The 22,020-nt window shown below is 46.8% G+C and overlaps 1 protein-coding gene across 4 annotated transcripts in view; it reads right to left on the reverse strand.

Moving 5' to 3' along the window:
* The window catches only part of dnajc6 (DnaJ (Hsp40) homolog, subfamily C, member 6), a 197,243-nt gene that overhangs the window by 46,221 nt on the left and 129,002 nt on the right, over positions 1 to 22,020 (reverse strand). For all 4 annotated transcript variants that reach the window (XM_072511120.1, XM_072511121.1, XM_072511119.1 and 1 more), the window contains one exon: positions 9,828 to 9,962. In XM_072511120.1, the coding sequence (XP_072367221.1) occupies positions 9,828 to 9,962 (135 nt within the window). The remainder of the gene's footprint in view (positions 1 to 9,827; positions 9,963 to 22,020) is intronic.

Raw genomic sequence — 22,020 nt, forward strand, 5'->3', positions numbered from 1 at the left:
GGGGCATGGTCCGAGATAGTGACTGCCAAGTATGCCATATTCTTTACCCCCCCTACACAGTCCCTGCTCACGATAACAAAAATCAATCCTAGAATATACTTTATGAACATGCGACTAAAACGAGTATCCCCTTCCCGTCGGCTGTCTAGCTCTCCATGGGTCCACAGCCCCCATTTGCTCCATGAACCCTTTCAACTCCCTTGCCATTGCTGGGAGTCTGCCCGTTCTGGGACATGACCGGTCCAGCCCCGGGTCAAGGACCGTATTAAAGTCCCCCCCCATTATCAACGTACGCGAGTCTAGGTCTGGGATCTTCCCCAGCACTCTTTTGATAAAGTCAACGTCGTCCCAGTTCGGCGCATACATGTACACCAGCACCACTCTTCTCCCCTCCAGCTTGCCCCTTACCATAAGGAATCTGCCCCCGCCGTCTGCGACTATGCCCTTCGCCTCAAATTGAACCCGCTTATGGATCATAATTGCTAGCCCCCTGGACTTAGAATCCAAGTCCGAGTGGAAGACCTGGCTGATCCACCCCTTCCTTAGCCTAGTCTGGTCAGACACTTTCAGATGTGTCTTCCGCAACATAATTACATCCGCCTTTAGAGCCCGCAAATGCGCGAACACACGTGCCCTTTTAACCAGCTCATTTAGTCCCCTGACATTCCAGGTGATCAGCCTGGTTGGGGGGCACAACCCCCCCCCCCTGCCGATCAGCCATAACCTTTCTTGGGCCCGCCCCCGGCCCATGGGCCGTGCCAATCCTGGCTCGCCTCTTGGCTGCCTCCACCCCCGACCTCCTTTCCATTACCTACTTCAGATCCCCCCCCCCACGTCAGCAAAATAACCCCCCCCCCAGCATCTCCCCGATAACCCTCTGCCATTCACTGGCTGTAATCCCCCCCCCCCCCCCCCCCCCCCCCCCTCCCCACCTGACTCCCTTGACTAGCCAATCTGCTAGCCTGGTGACTCATCGCTCCGGCGCCCCCTTGTCTCACTCACACTGTTTCCCCGACCTCATCTCCCCACTCCCCAGCGCACCTTCCCCCACTCCGACCCACTGGCGCAGTCTCACTAAGATGGGAAAGATCAAACAAGATGTAAACATCAAACAGCACCGCGAGGCTGCTCCAGGCACAATACAGTTCCAGCTGTGTACACCGAAAAGTGTTAACCCACGTCCCTTTCTGAGCACCAAAAAATATATATAACACCGCAATAACCCAGTACCCGTACATCCCCCATCCAAAACAAACATAAAAACCACAGATAGAAATGAAATAAAAGCCCCCAACCAACATCTTTAATCCCCACTGCTGACCGGCCATCCTTTTGTCACAATACAGGCTCCAGGTCACTCAGAGAGCCCAACAATAGGTACCCACCACAACAGAAGAAAAAAAAAGGAGAGAAAATAAAACAACAGAAAAAAGGAAAAAGACCATACGAGAGGGGAGGGGCGGGGGATACCCTCCCCCCACATCCCCCACAGGCAAAAACTGCCCACAAAAAATACACCACAAGGCACCTTTAAAGCAGTAAACAGTCGACCTGCAGTCCAGGCACAGTAGGCGTCCCTTCAACCAGTAATTCTCGGACCCTAGCTTGCGTCCGTGGGTCCTTTTTTCAAGACCAGCCCCTGATCCCTCACAAAGTCCATCACTTCTTCGGGCTCGGAGAAGTAATGGTGTTGGCCCTGATGCGTAACCCAAAGACGGGCCGGGAAGAGCAGACCAAACTTCACGTGCTTTTTGAACAACACCATGTTAACTTGTTTAAAGGCTGCTCGCCGCCTGGCCACCACCTGGCTTAGGTCCTGGTAAATGCGAAGGACACTGTTATTCCACGTGCTGCTCTTAGCACCCTTTGCCCACTGCAGCACCTGCTCCTTCTCCACAAACCTGTGGAACATAACCACCATCGGCCGGAGTTGTGGGGACCCCCCGGACGCATCTGCCTCGCCTGTACTCTATGTGCCCCCTCCAGCTCCGGCGGTCGCGGACAGGCTTCAGCCCCCATCAGCTGCATCAACAGGTCCTCCACGAACGCTGTGGCATCAGCTCCCTCCGCCCCCTCCGGGAGGCCGCTGATCCTCAGATTTTGTCTACGGGCTCTATTTTCCAGCTCCTCCATTCTGTCCAGCAGTCTTCTCTGTCTCTCCTTCAACCCGTCGACTTCTAGCGCACCTATCGTCTGCGCGTCCGCTTGCTCCTCCATCACCTCCCCCAGCTCCTTAACATTTTCGGCCTGGGCATCCAGTCTCTGGTTCAGTTGATCCACTGCCTTCTGAAGTGGGTCCAAGTTAACCCAGCTTCAACGGCTCAAAACTGCTCTTTATCACCTGCAGCACGTTTTCCAGCACCTGCTGGATCGCCGGGTCCGAGGTCCGCCATCTTTGCTCCCGGGTCAGCTTCCCCTGCACCTTGCCTTTGTCCCTTCCTCTCCCGTTTGCACTGCTTTCTGCTCTCCCGCAGTTCCATGCAGCTCTGCTTGCTCCTTGGCCCCCCGTGGCCGTCCTTTCAGCGCAAAACCAGGGAACCAGGTCCTCAAATCCCGCCGGAGTGAGAGCCCCCGAATGTGCGGCTCACTCACTCATTGCCGCCACCGGACGTCCTATAAAACCACTTTTGACCATGAGATAATTCTGCACAATTATTTTACTTAGCATTGGAAATGGGATTTGTAAAATGAAGACAAAAAAACAAAACAATTTATAAAGGGGTTACAAGAAAATGAGTGAACTCATCTAAAAAAAACATCGGGTGAGATCCTCCCATCGGGCGGCTAAGTGTTGACGCCGGTGTAAAAACGGGAGTGTTTTACTCTGGCGTCAACAGGCCTTCCGGCGCCCGATTCTCCTGGCCACAGGGGTCCGGCACGGCGCTGGAGCTCCTGCCGCTCCAACTGCTGACCCCGGCGTCAGCTGGGCGCCGTGGGGTCTGCGCCTGTGCAGTGGCACCGGCGCCAGTGCGCGCATGCGCAGTTGCTTTCTTCTCCGCGCCAGCCCCGACGCCAAATGGCGTAGGGCTACAGGAGCCGGCGCGGAAGAAAGGAGGCCCCCAGCCCGAGAGGCCGGCCCGCTGACCGTTGGCCCCAAACGCGGGCCGGGCCACAACAGAGGCCTCCCCCCGGGGTCAGACCCTCCCCCCCCCCCCCCCACAGGCCGCCCTCGGACCCTTCAATGCCGACGTCCTGCTGGCTCAGAGCATGTTAGAACGGTGCCGGCGGGACTCGTTTTTTTTTGCTATGGCCGCTCGGCCCATCCGGGCCGGAGAATAGAGCGCGGGGGCCGACCGGCGCAGGTTCTCCGCTCCCAGCGTCGGAGCGGCGTGGTGCGACTCGCGCGGCACCCCAGGGATTCTCCGACCCGGCGGGGGGGTCGGAGAATCCCACCCAGGGCTGGATTCTCCACAGGTAGCCCGGGGGGTTTCCCAACAGCGTGGGGCTGCCCCACAATGGGAAACCTCATTGACTGGCCGGCTTAACGGAACATCCCACCGGTGGGGTGAAGCAGAAATGTGGCGTGGCGGGGCGGAGAATCCAGCCCCTGGAATGTTTGTTAGGGCTGTTGGGGATGGTTTGAACTACTGTGGCAGGGGGATGGGAACCGATGCAGGAAGTTGGAGGGAAATAAAGTGGGGACAGAAACAATAGGCAGTCAGGGGAAAAGTGAAAGACAGAGAAACCAAAGTCAAAAATCAAAAAGGGCCACAGTACAGAGAGGAGAGACTGTGGAGAACTCCATGACATGACAGATGGTTTGAGAAAGCAGGGCAGAGAGCACGGGAAGTCGAGATTAAACTGCATTTATTTCAATGCAAGAGGCCTGACGGGCAAGGCAGATGAACTCAGAGCATGGATAGGTACATTGGACTGGGATATTATAGCCATAACTGAAACATGGCTAAGGGAGGGGCAGAACTGGCAGCTCAATGTTCCGGGGTACAGATGCTACAGGAAAAATAGAACAGGAGGTAAGAGAGGAGGGGGAGTTGCATTTTTGATTAGGGAGAATATCACGGCAGTACAGAGAGAGGATATATCTGAGGGTTCGCCCACTGAGTCTATATGGATCAAACTGAAAAATAAGAAGTGAGAGATCACTTTGATAGGATTGTACTGCAGGCCTCCAAATAGTCAGTGGAAATTGAGCAGCAAATATGTAAAGAGATTACAGATAGTTGCAAGAAAAATAGGGTGTTAATAGTTGGGGACTTTAACTTTCCCAACATGGACTGGGACAGCCATAGCATTAGGGCTTGGATGGAGAGACATTTGTTAAGTTTATTCAGGAGGAATTTCTCATTCAGTATGTGGATGGCCCAATTAGAGGGGGCGGGCAAACTTGACCTCCTCTTGGGAAATATGGAAGGGCAGGTGACAGAATTAAGGGATCACTTTGGGACCAGTGACCATAATAGCTATGGAGGATGATGGGTCTGGCTCAAAAGGTAAAATTCTAAATTGGAGCAAGGCCAATTTTGGCTGTATTAGACAGGAACTTTCAAAAGTCGATTGGGGGAGTCTGTTGGCCGACAGGGATGGCTGGTATGTGGGGGTAGGGGGGGGGGGGGGGGGGGGGGCGCTTTCAAAGGTGTGTTAACGAAGGTTCAGGGTAAGCACATACCTTTTAGAGTGACTTACAAGAGGCTTGTAGAAGTAGGGAACCCTGGATGACTCAGTATATTGAGGCCCTGGAAAGAAGGAGGCATGTGACATGCATAGGCAGCTGGAATCAAGTGGATCCCTTGAAGAGTATAGAGGTTGTCGGAGTAGAGTTTAGAGAGAAATCAGGAGGGCAAAAAGGGGACATGAGATTGCTTTGGCAGATAAGGCAAAGGAGAATCCAAAAAGCTTCTAAAAGGGCAAAAGAGTAACTATGGAGAGATTAGGGCATCTTAAGGATCTACAAGGTCATCTATGTGCAGATCCACAAGAGAGGCACGAGATCCTAAATGAATATTTCTCATCGGTATTTACTGTTGAGAAAGGCACGGATGTTAGGGAACTTGGGGAAATAAATACAAAGGAGGTGCTGGAAGTCTCAAAGTGCATCAAGGTAGATAAATCCCTGGGACCTGATGGAATGTATCCCAGGACGTTGTGGGAGGCTCAGGAGTAAATTGCAGATCCCCTAACAGAGATGTTTGAATCATCGACAGGTGAGATGCCTGAAGATTGGTGGGTAGCAAATCTTGTGCCTTTGTTTAAGAAGGGCCACAGGGAAAAGCCTGGGAACTAAATACCAGTGAGCCTAACATCTGTGGGGGTAAGTTGTTAGAAGGTATTCTGAGAGACAGTATCTACAGGCATTTAGAGAGGCAATGATTGATTAGGGGCAGTCAGCATGGCTTTGCGAGTGGAAAATCATGTCTCACAAATCTGTTGAGCTTTTTCATAGATTATCATAGAATTTACAGGGCATTCGGCCCATCGAGTCTGCACCGGCTCTTGGAAAGAGCACCCTACCCAAGCCCACACCTCCACCCTATCCCCATAACCCAGCAACCCCACCCAACACTAAGGGCAATTTTGGACACTAAGGGCAATTTATCACGGCCAATCCACCAAACCTGCACATCTTTGGACTGTGGGAGGAAACCGGAGCACCTGGAGGAAACCCACGCACACACGGGGAGGACGTGCAGACTCCGCACAGACAGTGACCCAAGCCGGAATCGAACCTGGGACCCTGGAGCTGTGAAGCAATTGCGCTATCCACTATGCTACCGTGCTGCCCTGAAGGAGTAACTAAGAAGGTAGACGAGGGCAGTGCAGTCGACGTTGTCTGCATGGACTTTAGCAAGGCCTTTGACAAGGTACTGCATGGTAGGTTGTTGCATAAGGTCAAATCTCATGGGATCCTGGGTGAGGTAGCCAATTGGATACAAAACTGGCTTGATGACAGAAAACAAAGGGTGATTGTAGGGGGTTGTTTCTCAAACTGGAGGCCTTTGGCCAGCGGTGTGCCTTAGGGATCGGTGCTGGATCCACTGTTATTTATCTTAATGATTTGGATGAGAATTTAGGAGGCGTAGATAGTAAGTTTGCAGATGACACCAAGATTGGTGGAATAGTGGTCAGTGAAGAAGCTCATCTAGGATGCAATGGGATCTTGATTAATTGGGCCAGTGGGCCAATGACAGATGGAGTTTAATTTAGATAAATGTGAGGTGTCGCATTTTCATAGATAGAATCGGGGCAGGACCTACTTAGTTAATGGTAGGTTGTTGGGGAGAGTTAGAGAACAAAGAGATCTAAGAGCTCAGGTTCATAGATCCTTGAAAGTGGAGTCACAAGTGGACAGGGTGGTGAAGATGGCATTCGGCATGCTTGGTTTCATTGGTTAGAACATAGAATACAGGAGTTGGGATGAATACCGGAGTCGGGATGTCTTGGTGAAGTTGTACAAGACATTAGTATGGCTACAGCTATACTTGTATAGTTCTGGTTACCCGATTATAGAAAGGATATTACTAAACTAGAAAGAGTGCGGAAAAGATTTACGAGGATGCTACCGGAACTTGATGGTTTGAGTTACAAGGACAGGTTGGATAGGCTGGGACCTTTTTCACTGGAGCGTAGGAGGCTTTGGGGTGATGTTATAGAGGTCTATAAAATAATGTGGGGCATAAACAAGGTAGATAGTCAACATCTTTTCCCCAAAATAGGAGAGTCTAAAAAAAGAGGGCATAGGTTTACATTGAGAGTGGAGAGATACAAAAGGGTCCAGAGGGGCATTTTTGTCACACAGAGGGTGGTGAGTGTCTGGAACGAGCTGCCAGAGGCAGTAGTAGAGGTGGGTACATGAGTAAGATGGTACAGAGGGATATGGGCCAAATGCAGGCAATTGGGACTAGCTTAGTGGTAAAAATTGGGCGGCATAGACAAGTTGGGCCGAAGGGCCTATTTCCATGCTGTAAACTTCTGACTCTATGTTGAGACTAGCTATTTATACAGCACAATGAACTTGTTCGTAATGTTTGCTCCCTCTAATTAAAACTTATTCACAACAAAAAACATCTGAGTAACCTTTTTTTAATGCTGAAACATTAAAACAAGAATAAGCATGAAGAATTGTGCTATTATTCAAGTTGAGGAAAGGTATAAAAGAAATACCTTGGATTTAAATATTTTAATTTATTTTGGAAATAATACATTTTGCTGCAGATGTTTTTGTTTGTATATTTTTTTGATGTATTCACAAGATGTGGGCATCGCTGACTATGCCAGCAATTATTGGTCATCCCTAATTGCCCTTGAGAAGGTAATGGTGGGCTGCTTCTTGGACCACTGTAGTCCCTGAGGTGTAGGTACACCCACTGAGTTGCTAGAAAGGGAGTTGTAGGATTTTGACCCAGCGACAGTGAAGGTCAAATATTTCCAAGTCAGCATGATGAGTTGCTTGGAAGGGAACATCAAGTTGGTGGTGTTCCCATGTGTCTGCTGCTCTTGTCCTTCTAGATGGTATGGTGCCAAGGTGATGTCTGAGGAGCCTTATAGTGCATCTTGTAGATGTCCACACTACTGTCACTGTGCAGCGGTAGTGGGGAGAGGCAAGGTTTGTGGTCAGAGTGCCAATCAAGCAGGCTGCTTTGTCCTGGATGGTTCCAAGCCTCGGATTGTTGTTGGAGCTGCACTCATCCAAGCAAGTGGATGCGATTTTTAAGCTGCAAATGTGTTTAATCTTTTAACCATAAAATAGGTTTAGTCCTTTACTATAAAACCCATTCTGTAAATGGATGGATAGTAAAAAACATGCCTTCTCCATTCTTCATACAGATCTTTATTTACATCAATTTGCTATGTGGGGAAAGCATATTTATCATCTACCTGCAGTGGGCAAGGACAACACAACTCATTCAAACGGATTCCAAATTCCTAACATATCCAAAATGCTACTTTAAAAAAACATTTTAGAGTGCCCAATTGTTTTTTTTCCCAATTAAGGGGCAATTTATCATGGCCAATCCACCTAACCTGCACATCTTTGAGTTGTGGGGGTGAAACGCACGCAGACATGGGGAGAATGTGCCAAAATGCTACTTTTACTGTTTCTAGGAACACCTCATCTAAATGCCTTTCCAAATTCAACTCCTGGCTGAACATTTATGTATATTAAAAAAATCTTCCTTTTCGTATGCATTGTCTCATTGCTCACCTTAGGTATCTTGCTTGTATATATATGCCAATTTCTTATAACTGATTAGGTTATTACTTCAATATAGTAACAACTCCTCACTAGGGAGACAAAGGACCAATACATCAGAAGGAAAGGATAAATATCATCTTATTCTGGGCATTTATCGGTTTCAACCCTTTCAACACATCTCTAGTTCCCATCTCATTTGTATTGAAGTCATGAATTTTGCCTTAGTTTTCTTATTAGAACTGTGACCACTTGAGACTTCACTCAACAGAATCAGTTTTGTGTAATGTGTTATTGAGGATGGCTTCAACCCACTGATCTCCATTCATCTCTCTAATGAGCCTCAAGGCCTCACAATACACGGTATCATAATTTAATCTTTACAGCAGTTTTTGAAGAACCTTTCAAGGACTACTTAAAAAACACTTTCTTTCAGCAGTTCTTCTTAGTGGATGAGTGAATACTGGTGCATTGCTTGAGCTCAAATTTGGCTTTGGCTGCAGGAACAAAACCAATTTCAATTGGTTGCATCATCTGCTGATCAGACCATCCTATCGGCAATTGTGCACCTGGGTTTCATATGAGCAGTATTTTTCTGATGGATGATGATTCGCTTAGCACAATCATAATGCAGAGCCTGCCAAGTCTTTGAATCGGCTGCTACATGGCCAGCATTTAACGTAAAGTAAAGTAACTAAGGACTGAACTCAATGGGATCAGGTTAACAGACAGTTATCTCAAGTTTCCCCACTGGCATTGAACATTATTGGTAAACAAAGGACATGGTTATTCACAACGACATGATGATTGCTGTGCTGGTCTCACCCACACACCAATGGCAAGTGAACCTCGAGACTGTTCCTGAAGGAATTCTTATCCTTCGAAGCTCAAGGCCAGATGCATTCCAGTGCTCTGTGAAAAGTCAAGAAATCATTTTGATATACCAACCATCCGAGGGTCCTTCAGTGTTCTGCTGATAAATATTTACTTATCTTTGGATAGATCGTGAAGTGAGCATGCTCCAATAACTATTACAGATTTTCATCAATGATTTGGCATAGTTGGAACCTTCACCAGAGAATCTAAGCTTTTTAAATATTGCCTCTTATTTGAAAACATGAAGGTTATATTAAAAAGTACTCTATACTGCCCTTCTATTTTGGCTGTGACTGCAGCCATCTAAGCTCCACAATCAGAAATTCTTGCCTCAAGTCCCTACATCCCACTGTCCTCTTTCTATTTATTTATAAATGGTTTTTTTATTGGGTTTTTGAACAAAGTATATTTACCATTATGTACACAGATAAGATATACATATATATATATATATATATATATATATAGAGAGAGAGAGAGAGAGAGAGAGAGAGAGAGAGAGAGAGAGAGAGAGAGAGAGAGAGAAGAGCACACACAAACATACCAAACAAAAACAAACAAAAAAAATAAAATAAAATAACTGGTAGGGTATTATGCACCAGCTCAACAGCAGCAACTCTGTACAATTGTTAATATTATTTTTAACACAAGTAGGCACTGTTTGTGGGGATGAGGGGGGGGGGGGGGGGAAACGACATTTTTCAATATTAAGGGCCTAATTTGTCATTGCTTTTTCTATTATTATAATGCCTTCTTTATCATTTCCACTAGGAAATTAAGTTAGTATATTTACAGAACAAACCTGCTAAATTGGCACCAAGCGCACCCAAGTCAGCAAACGGATCCAGTGTCTGTGGCTTGCGCTGATGAGTAGGAGTGCAATGTAACGAGCTGGTAGGACTGGTATTTGCCGATCTGCTGACACCCCTGACTCCACCTATGAGGAAAAAGAAACAGGAAAATGATCTCACTTGTAGATCTAATTCTTAAATCAGTGACATGCCATCTCTCCCATACCACACCAGCTCACCCAATGCAATACATCAATTTCTGTCTGAGACAGCAAAACTATCTTTCCCGGGTTTTTCTCAAAGTCCAGAAGGCCATAAGACATAAGAGCAGAATTAGGCCACTCGGCCCATCGAGTCTGCTCCACCATTCAATCATGGCTGATATTTTTCCCATAACCATTCTCCTGCCTTCTCCCCATAACCCCTGATCCCCTTATTAATCAAGAACATATCTTTCTCTGTCTTAAAGACACTCAGTGATTCGGCTTCCACAGCCTTCTGCGGCAAAGAGATCCACAGATTCACCACCCTCTGGCTGAAGAAATTCTTCCTCATCTTTGTTTTGGTCTGAGATTGTGTCCTCTGCTTCTAGTTTTTCCCACAAATGGAAACATCCTCTCCACGTCCACTCTATCTTGGCCTCGCAGTAACCTGTAAGTTTCAATAAGATCCCCCTTCATCCTTCTAAACTCCAACGAGTACAGACCCAGAGTGCTCAACCGTTCCTCGTATTACAAGCTCTTCATTCCAGGGAACATTCTTGTGAACCCCCTCACGTGAGGAAATAGAAAATAAACTTCACCAACCGCTGTCATCATACATCATTAAAATCTCTTTCCTCAAATGTTCCAAAATTTCCAACAGGGGAATTCAGAACACTTCTCACCACACACATATCCACCAGCATGCAAACTCACTGCAAATAGCAATTACATTGAAGATTTTGATCAATTTCTTTTGCTCAAATGAACAGACTGCAACATTTCTACTTTTTAAGCACCCAATATTAAGTCAAGCTCTCATCGGGTAGGTGTGATGGGGTTAGATAGACATAAAAGCTCTCCCTATTTTGCACAATCTGTCTCAAACTGCACCTTGTAAAAAGCACTCGCTGATCAACCAATCACTTTCTCAGATCAACCAATTTTTCAGTGGTTTGTCAATATATGTTTTCAATTATGGCCATTTCTCTGCTGTTGGCAGCTGCCTAAATGGATCCATGTTCAGACACCCAAAGTCATCTGACATTAATTTCTTGCAGGGTAAGGGGACTTTCAGGTTACCATGCAGATATATCCTCGAATTGGAAAGAAGCCAGTGGAAATGTAACCAATTTTTCCATACACTTTCAACCCCCACCCCACAAAAAATAAATGCATTTTGGAACCTGGAAGTAAAAATCTGATATTAACAGTTAACCATAAAGTTGTTGGATTCTTATAAAAATGAAACTAGGGAATCTTACTGTCCTTGCTCAGATTAATTGGTGTCTGATTCCAATCCCACACCAGCATAGTTGACTTGTAACTGCCCATACCTGCCACTCAATTGCATTAAACTGCTGAGTACCTTGACCACACAAACTGTAGCAGTTCAAGGCGCAAGCCCACACCACATTTTCAGGGTAACTTGGGATAGGCAATGCCACCTTTATCAGCAAATCCAGATAATTAATTTTAATAATTCCCACCACACCCCTCATGCTCTTCAACCTTGGCAATATCCTGTGTTTCCTCACTTCAATTTTTCAATGTTTTTTTTAAAAATAGCTCCCAGGTTCAGCCGGCAATGACAGAGTCAAAGAAAAATGAAAACCAGTAAACATCGGCTTTGATGCCTCTGGGAATGGGATGAGGGAGATGGATGAAAGAGGAAATGGAAAAAAAAAATACTTCCATTCAAATTCCTCACAGCCACACTAAATTTTTCATCTCACAGCAAAAGTGATGGCCCTTTACCACAGAAAAATAATTGAAAATAATGTCAAGTGAATCCAATTTGTTCTCATGTGCTTTCCAAAGTTTACCTGGGTTTTATAATTTGAGCTGACTGCTGAGAATAGATCAGCAAATACATTTGTGATCACAAATATAATTATTTTTCTTATTTTTTCCTGAGGGAGTTGTTTTGTTTGCCCAGGTTGTTGAACCTCCAGGTAGATATGAGGATCCCAAGCCCCAACCTCCCATTAGATCTGACTGAACAGCCACAGTTGGAGTACAAGGCAGACCAGGGGAAACTCTACCCAAGTAAAGTAAAGTAAATATTTTACAGTGCATCAAAAGTTTTCACAGAAGGTTTTAAAAGAATGCCGAAGTACTAATGCAACATACTTCTATGGGAGTCACTTGAAATTCTGTAAAAAGGGTTACAAAATATATGCACTGCTGGGATCAGCCCTGTAAAAGCACAGGTTATTTTATTCGCCATTTAGCAACACATACAAACATACAAAATAGGAGAAGTAGGCCATTCGGCCCCTTGAGTCAGCTCAGCCACGCAATAAGATCTGTTTATGCCGAATTCCACGGGCGCTATTCTCTCTCCCCCCCCCCCCCGCCACGCCGGGTGGGAGAATCGCCGTGGCGCCACGCGAATCGTGCCATGCCGCCCTGACCCCCGCACGCGATTCTCCCACCCCCCAGAAACCAGCGGCGCGTGATTCGCACCGGGCTGCTCGGAGAATCGGTGAGCGGCGATTCTCCGGCCCGGATGGGCCGAGCGGCCGCTACGACACGACAGGTTCCCGCCAGGTGCCATCCCCCCCTGGTCGCTGCCGGCAGGAACTCTGCGGGAACACTGTGGGGGCAGCCTGTGGGGGAGGGAGGGGGGCTCCTTCACCGGGGTGGCCTCCGGTGGGGTCTGGGTCACGATCAGGGCCCACCGATCGGCGGGCCGGCCTCTCCCCACCCCCCCCCCGGGCCTACCTCGTTCCACGCGCAGCCCCAGAACACCGGCGCCATGTTGGTGAGGGACCAAGGTGCGCGAGACATTCCCTGCGCATGCACGGGTTGACGCGGCATCCATTTGGTGCCGCGTAAGGACGCTGCAGTGGCGTGAACTGCACCTGTGGGGGCCAGAATAGGTCCCCGGGCCCTGTTCGCGCCGTCATGAAAAGCGACGGCGTTCACGACGGTGCGAACACTTGAATCGCCCACCACATTCCCCATCTACCCCTGGTAACCTTTAATTCCCTTGTCTAAGAATCTATCTTCTTCCGCCTTAAAATATCCAGTGACCCCCCCTTCCACAGCCCTTTAGAGAAAAAAATTATTTTCATCTCAGTCCTATTAGGGTGACCTCTAATTTTAAAACAATGGTACTGAAAAGGTCAGGCAAGCGTAAAGCATATCTTCCTCATTCATTTTTATTTTTTCACTGAAAATGGAAAATCAAGGAAGTTATGCCTTCAAATGTGTTTGGGCATTGTTAAAAGTCATCCTGGGACTCTAATGCCTTATAAAGAAGATAAACTTAAAAACCTAAAAAACACAAGAGGAAATGTAAAATTAAACAGCAATTGCTGGAAAATGCACAGCATGTTGATCACTGCCTGAAGGAGAAAAGTTAATAATTCAAGTGGTGCCTTTATCTAAATAGGATGAATGTTTCGCCAGCCAGTCTCAACTTGTTATGCTCTTGTTATCACTGTTACCAGATTCAACACTTTTACACTTCAAAAGCTCATTGTCTTATCAGGTGCAGCACAAATCAAATGTGAAGCAACAGTGCTCCAAGGTGCCTCAATCCATGCCTCAGAAGCACCTCTATTCTAGCAAGGCCACATTTACATTTTCCAACTCATCAAGTGAGTGAGTTGGGAATCTCATTCGCAATGTCAATTAAGACCATAAGACCGTAAGACATAGGAGCGGAAGTAAGGCCATTCGGCCCATCGAGTCCACTCCACCATTCAATCATGGCTGATTTCAACTCCATTTACCCGCTCTCTCTCCATAGCCCTTAATTCCTTGAGAAATCAAGAATTTATCAACTTCTATCTTAAAGACACTCAACGTCCCGGCCTCCACCGCCCTCTGTGGCAATCAATTCCACAGACCCACCACTCTCTGGCTGAAGAAATTTCTCCTCATCTCTGTTCTAAAGTGATACCCTTTTATTCTAAGGCTGTGCCCCCGGGTCCTAGTCTCCCCTGCTAATGGAAACAACTTCCCTACATCCACGCTATCTAAGCCATTCATTATCTTGTAAGTTTCTATTAGATCTCCCCTCAACCTCCTAAACTCCAATGAATATAATCCCAGGATCCTCAGACGTTCATCGTATGTTAGGCCTACCATTCCTGGGATCATCCGTGTGAATCTCCGCTGGACCCGCTCCAGTGCCAGTATGTCCTTCCTGAGGTGTGGGGCCCAAAATTGCTCACAGTATTCTAAATGGGGCCTCCCTAATGCTTTATAAAGCTTCAGAAGTACATCCCTGCTTTTATATTCCAAGCCTCTTGAGATAAATGACAGACAACATTGCATTTGCTTTCTTAATTACGGACTCAACCTGCAAGTTTACCTATAGAGAATCCTGGACTAGGACTCCCAAGTCCCTTTGCACTTCAGCATTATGAATTTTGTCACCGTTTAGAAAATAGTCCATGCCTCTATTCTTTTTTCCAAAGTGCAAGACCTCGCACTTGCCCACGTTGAATTTCATCAGCCATTTCTTGGACCACTCTCCTAAACTGTCTAAATCTTTCTGCAGCCTCCCCATCTCCTCCATACTACCTGCCCCTCCACCTATCTTTGCACCATCGGCAAACTTAGCCAGAATGCCCCCAGTCCCGTCATCTAGATCGTTAATATATAAAGAGAACAGCTGTGGCCCCAACACTGAACCCTGCGGGACACCACTCGTCACCGGTTGCCATTCCGAAAAAGAACCTTTTATCCCAACTCTCTGCCTTCTGCCTGACAGCCAATCGTCAATCCATGCTAGTACCTTGCCTCGAATACCGTGAGCCCTTATTTTACTCAGCAGTCTCCCGTGAGGCACCTTATCAAAGGCCTTTTGGAAGTCAAGATAGATAACATCCATTGGCTCTCCTTGGTCTAACCTATTTGTTATCTCTTCAAAGAACTCGAACAGGTTTGTCAGGCACGACCTGTCCTTACTAAATCCATGCTGACTTGTCCCAATCCGACCCTGCACTTCCAAGAATTTAGAAATCTCATCCTTAACAATGGATTCTAGAATCTTGCCAACAACCGAGGTTAGGCTAATTGGCCTATAATTTTCCATCTTTTTCCTTGTTCCCTTCTTGAACAGGGGGGTTACAACAGCGATTTTCCAATCCTCTGGGACTTCCCCTGACTCCAGTGACTTTTGAAAGATCATAACTAACGCCTCCACTATTTCTTCAGCTATCTCCTTTAGAACTCTAGGATGTAGCCCATCTGGGCCTGGAGATTTATCAATTTTTAGACCTCTTAGTTTCTCTAGGACTTTCTCCTTTTTGATGGCTACCATATTCAACTCTGCCCCCAGACTCTCCTGAATTGTTGGGATATTACTCATGTCTTCTACTGTGAAGACTGACACAAAGTACTTATTTAGTTCCTCAGCTATTTCCTGGTCTCCCATCACTAGATTACCAGCGTCATTTTGGAGCGGCCCAATGTCTACTTTTGCCTCCCATTTGTTTTTAATGTATTTAAAGAAACTTTTACTGTCATTCCTAATGTTACTGGCTAGCCTACCTTCATAATTGATCCTCTTTTTCCTTATTTCTCTCTTTGTTATCGTCTGTTTGATTTTGTACCCTTCCCAATCTTCTGACTTCCCACTACTCTTTGCCACATTATAGGCTTTCTCTTTTGCTTTGATGCATTCCCTAACTTCCTTTGTCAGCCATGGCTGCCTAATCCCCTCCTCTGATAACCTTTCTTTTCTTTGGGATGAACCTCTGTATTGTGTCCTCAATTACTCCCAGAAACTCCTGCCATTGCTGTTCTACTGTCTTTCCCACTAGGCTCTGCTCCCAGTCGATTTATCAGTTCCTCCCTCATGCCCCTGTAGTTACCTTTATTTAACTGTAACATCTTTACATCGGATTCTACCTTCTTTCTTTCAAATTGGAGATTGAATTCTACCATATTATGATCACTGCCTCCTAAGTGTTCCCTTACTTTAAGATCTTTAATCAAGTCTGGCTCATTACATAACACTAAGTCCAGAAGGGTCTGTTCCCTCGTGGGCTCCATCACAAGCTGTTCCAAAAAGCCCTCCTGTAAACATTCAATGAATTCCCTTTCCTTGGGTCCACTGGCAGCATTATTTACCCAGTCCACCTGCATATTGAAGTCCCCCATGATCACTGTGACCTTGCCTTTCTGACATGCACTTTCTATTTCGTGGTGCATTTTGTGCCCCTGGTCCTGACCACTGTTAGGAGGCCTGTACATAACTCCCATTATGGTTTTTTTGCCTTGTGGTTCCTCAACTCTACCCACACAGACTCCACATCATCTGACCCTATGTCGTTTAGTGCTATTGATTTAATTTCATTCCTAATTAACAAGGCAACCCCGCCCCCTCTGCCCACCTCTCTGTCTTTTTGATAGGTTGTGAATCCCTGGATGTTTAAATGCCAGTCCAGAACGCCCTGCAACCACGTCTCTGTGATGCCTACCACATCATACCTGCCAGTCACAATCTGGGCCACAAGCTCATCTACCTTGTTCCGTACACTGCGCGCATTTAAATATAGCACCTTTAATTCTCTATTGACCGTCCCTTTTTGTTTTCTTAGTGTGGTGGACCTTGGTTTACTGAGCCTTTCCATACACTGTGTCATATTTTGTGGGATGGGGACTATCGTAACCTCTCCTGAGTTCTGTCTTTTCGTGCTTTTTTGTATTCCTAAGCAGCTACGCTTCCCACTGATTACTTCACCTCTTGGTTCCCTGACTTTCCCTTCCCCCCCCAACCTCTAGTTTAAAGTCCTATTGACCACCCTATTTACTCTTTTCGCCAGAACACTGGTCTCAGCTCGGTTCAGGTGGAGACCATCCCAATGGTATAGGTCCCCCCTGTCCCAAAACGGATGCCAGTGTCCCATGAAAAGGAATTAAGACAGATTACGATGTGTGCTGTGTACTTTCCCATTCAAAATGGCCCAAATTGATTTGACATGGGCCCAGAAGCAGGTGGGCCTTCACGGCAGGCCCGCTGTATAGACAGCCACTTCCATGGAAGTGTTCGTCGATCAAAGGCACTCGGTGGCTGATTGGGCATGGGTCGTCATGGGCACTAAAAGCCACCTCTCTACCTTTGTTGCCATCCCCCTGAATGCCTCTCCCTGCAACCCCCACCCACATTACTTACCCGTGTCGCTCCACAATCCTGGGATTCCAGTGCCTGTAATTCTGGCAGCAACCACAGCCTCCCCAGTGGCACTGCTGAGCACAAGAGGTAAGTGAGACTTTTGCCTCCAGGGTTTTGATTCCAGTGGAAGGCTTACTTCTGGCGTCGCCACAGCCTGATTAGCGCGTGGTTCAGCGGGTCTTCCCGAAAATAAGCAATGAAAGTCTCTCACCGGCTCTCCAGTCAGTATGCGAAATCCCCAATGCCTCAATAAGATTCTGTCCTATCTATGCAACAATTGATGCTCAATGGAAAAAATAGACCAAAATACCATTGCAGAGTGTTCTCAAAGTATTATCCAGTTAACTACACCATTAGCATCATTCTTATTTATACAAAAAAAACTTAAAATTAATTTCTGAAATCTGGTCAGATGGATAAAATTACAGACCGACAGAGAATCTGGGCAAAACCAGAAACATTTTCAGTTCCATTATCCCATCCTTTCATATATGTATTGGAGCCCAAAGGTTCCATAAGCTTGTTGAGTGCATGTGTCAGTCAGAATGGAATAGATCCCAAATTGATACTCTAGACTGTGCTGCAAATTGTACCTGTAGCGATGATAGGACATCTTAATTTTTCAAGCATCCCCAAGTTTAAAAGTGTGAGAAAAATATGCCTGGGTTACGGATTTTGATTGTAATCTACCAATTCCTCTTGGATGGAGGCTGTGATACAAAGAATGGGATTGGCTTCAAATGCTCAGCCTGCCACCGTTTACTATCAGTGTTCACACTGGTGTGCAGGACTAGAGGACAGCAATCACCCAGCACATGGTAGCACAGTGGTTAGCACTGTTGCTTCACAGCTCCAGGGTCCGAACAGGCGCCAGAGTGTGGTGACTAGGGGATTTTCGGAGTAACTTCATAGCAGTGTTAATGTAAGCCTACTTGTGACGCTAATAAAGATTATTAAAAGATTATCACCTGCAGAATACTACCTCAACAGGAGTCAGTAAATGCTGGATGGAGGGAAGATAAATATATTTTAATCAAACAAAAGAAAACTATTTACAAAAAAAAAAACCCTATTTCAAAATATGGATCTTACTTCAATTAATTTTTATCAAGGAGTTCTATCACATATTGTAGGCAGAATGGTGTGCTTTATCTCTTACAAGGCACAAGCAGCACCCAGATAACAACTATCAGTTAATCAATAATAATCATGCTACTGAAGCAGAAATATTCACAATAAATTCCAAGTACAGGAGGTATTTTGCAGACAGCGATCATAACTCCAATAGATTCAAGATTGTTATGGAAAAGAACAAGGTTGGACCTGAAATACAATTCTAAACTGGAGGAAGGCCAATTTTAATAAGATCAGACATGATTTGGCCAGAGTGGACAGAGGGTAGACACTCATAGGTAAATCTGTGACAGAACAATGGGACACATTCATTAAGGAAACAGGCAGAGTGAGTACAAGGCCAACATGTTCCAATAGAGAGAAAGAACAACGGGACACATTCAAGAAGAAAACAGGAAGAGTACAAGGCCAACAAATTCCAACAGAGAGAAAGGATGGGACCAAGAAATCCAGTGAACCCTGGATATCGATAGATATACAACATTGGATAAAGAGAAAAAGAAAAGCTTACAGTAGATATCGAGGGCTCAAAACAGCAGAAGCCTTGAGGCGTATAGAATGTGCAAGAGGGAACTTAAAAAATAAATGAGGAGAACAAAAAGAGGGCATGAAAGGATACAGGCAGGTAAAATAAAGGAAAATTCTAAGGGCGGGATTCTCCCAACGGGAGTCGAAGTGCCGACGCCAGAGTAAAAGCCGGAGTATTTTACTCCGGCGTCGCGCCCGTTCCCAGACCCCTATTCTCCCCTCTCCGTGGGGCTAGCAGGGGCGTTGTGCGATTTATGGGCGCGGGGCCTCGGCGCGGCGTTAGAGACCCGGCGCCGCGGGTCCCGCGCATGTGCAGTTGGGCCAGCGCCAACTAGCGCATGCGCGGTGGCCGTCCTCCCCCAGGCCGCCCCCCACAAACATGGCGGATGGATCCAGGCTCGCCGGCGGAAGAAAGGAGGCCCGCCGACAGAGAGGCCGGCCCGCCTTTCGGTTGGTCCCGATCGCATACCAGGCCACTCCGGAGACCCCCCCCTCCTGGGAACGGAGCCCCCCCCTCCCCACCCCACCCCCACAGGCCGCCCCCCAAGCCTTTGCGACGAGTACCCGCCGGCAGCGACCAGGTGTGGATGGCACCGGCGGGACTAGGCCGTTTCTAGGGAAAGAGTAGGGATCATTAAGGACCACAGTGGCAATGTGTTTGTGGAGCCAGAGGGTAGTGGTAGGGTTCTAAATTTTATTATTTTTTAAATTCATTTTTACGGGATGTGGACTTCGCTGGCTAGACCAGTATTTATTGCCTACTCCTAAGTTCCCTTGAAAAGGTGGAGGTGAGTTGCCTCCTTGAACCGCTGCAGTCCTTGTGGTGTAGGTACACCCACTGTGCTATTAGAGAGGGAGTTCCAGGATTTTAACCCAGCGAGATGGCGATATATTTCCAAGTCAGGAAGGTGAGTGACTTGGAGGGGAACTTCCAATGGAACTTCCCACGTATCTTCTGCCCTGGTCCTTCTTGATGATAGCAGTGTGTTTGGAATGTGATGCAATAAGGAGCCTTGGGGAGTTCCTGCAGTGCATCTTGTAGATGGTACACTCAGCTGGTACTGTACATTGGTCGTGGATGGAGTGAATATTTGTGGAAGGGGTGGTAATCAAGCAGGCTGCTTTTTCCTGGATGGTGTTGAACTTCTTGAGTGTTGTTGGAGCCACACTCATCCAGGCAAGTGTGGAGTATTTCATCACACTCCTGACTTGTGCCTTGATAGGCTTTGGAGAGTCAGGGGGCGAGTTACTCGCAGGATTCCTAGCCTCTGACCTGTTCGTGTAGCCACAGTATTTCTATGGTGAGCCAGTTCAGTTTCTGGTCAATGGTAACCCCAGGATGTTGATAGTGAGGAATTCAGTGATGGTAATGCCATTGGATGTCAAAGGGAATGGTTTAATTCGCTCTTGTTAGAGACGGCCATTGTCTGGCACTTATGTGGCATGAATGTTACTTGCCAGGGTGGACATTATCCAGGTCTTGCTGCATTGCACATGGTCTGCTTCAGTGTCTGAGGAGTCACGAATGGTGCTGAACAATCTGCAATCATCAGTGAACATCCCCACATCTGACCTTAAGTTGGAAGGAAAATCATTGATGAAGCAGCTGAAGATGGTTAGGCCTAGAATACTACCCTGAAGAACTCCTGCATGATGTCCCAGATCAGAAATGACTGACCTCCAACAACCACAACTATCTTCCTTTATGCTAGGTATGACTGCAACAAGTGAAGAGTCTTCCCCCCCCCGCCGGTTCCCATTGACGTAGATCGAATGCTGCCTTGATGTCAAGGGCAGTCACTTTCACCTCACCTCACCTCAGATTTCAGCTCTTTGTCCGTGTTTCAACCAAGACTGTAAGGACTTGTGTACTTTGCGTCAGTGTTGACTAGTAAGAGGGATGATGTGGGTATAGAAATCAGGGAAAAGTCTGTGATAAAATTAAAGAAATTAACATAGACAGAGAGGAGGTTCTGAGTTATCTGGCAGGCTTAAAAGTAGATAATTCAGGGCTGGGTGAAATTATTAATTATTATTATAATAATGTATCTCGAGCTGCAGAGTGAGGCAAGGAAGGAAATAGCAGGGGCCTGGCAATGATTTTCAATTGCTCTCTGACCACAGGAAAGGTGCAGGAGGACAGCCAATGTGGTACCATTATTCAAGGAAGGAGGAAGAGATAAACCAGGAAACGACAGGCCAGTCAGTCTAACCTCAGTTGTGGGCAAACTATTGGAAGCAATTCTGAGACACAGAATTAATCTGCATTTGGAGAGGCAGGGATTAATCAAGAACAGTCAGCATGTTTTTTCAGACCACCTTGATTGAATTTTTTGAAGAGGTGACCAGGTGTGTAGATGAGGGCAATGCATGTGACGTAATCTACTTGGACTTCAGCAAGGCTTTTTATAAGGTCCCACATGGGAGACTGATTGCGAAGGCAAGATTGCATGGGATCCCAGCAAATTTGGTAAATTGGATCCAGAATTGGTTGAGTGGCAGGAAGCAGAGTGTGATTGTCGAGGGATGTTCTACGGCGCACAGTTTGTGCTGGGATCAGCAGCTGGAGCTGCGCAAACCGCTCCAGCGCTGTGACCCCTATTGGGGCCAGAATTAGTCCTGGCAGCGGCCCGTTCACGCCGTCGTAAAACGCGACGGCGTTTACGACGGCATGGACACTCTGCCGCGGGATTGGAGAATCCCGCCCTCAATCCGAATAAGTATGAGGTGATGCACTTGGGCAGGACAAACAAGGCAAGGGAATACATGATGAATGGCAGGACCCTGGGAAAGCACCAAGGCTCAAAGAGACCTTGGTGTGCATGTGTAGCAGGGCAGGTAGATGAAGCGCTTAAGAAGACATACGGTATATTTGCCTTTATTAGCCGAGGCATAGAGTTTGAGAGCAGGGAGGAACTGTACAACACATCGGTTAGGCCACAGCTAATGTACTGTGTGCAGTTCTGGAATCCACAATATAGGAGGGATGCGATAGCACTGGAAAGGGTGCAGAGGGGATTTACTAGGATGTTGCCTGGGCTGGAGAGTTTTAAGAGATTGGGAGTCTGGAGCTCACTGCCTGAATGAGTGGTAGAGGCAGAGGCCCACATAACATTTAAGATGCATTTAGAAGTGCATTTGTGATGCCAAGGCATACAAAGCTATGGGACAAGTGCGGGAAAATGGAGTTAGAATGCTTAGCTG

Source organism: Scyliorhinus torazame, chromosome 7 (assembly GCF_047496885.1).
Source record: "Scyliorhinus torazame isolate Kashiwa2021f chromosome 7, sScyTor2.1, whole genome shotgun sequence".
In the NCBI taxonomy this organism is placed as follows: Eukaryota; Metazoa; Chordata; class Chondrichthyes; order Carcharhiniformes; family Scyliorhinidae; genus Scyliorhinus; species Scyliorhinus torazame.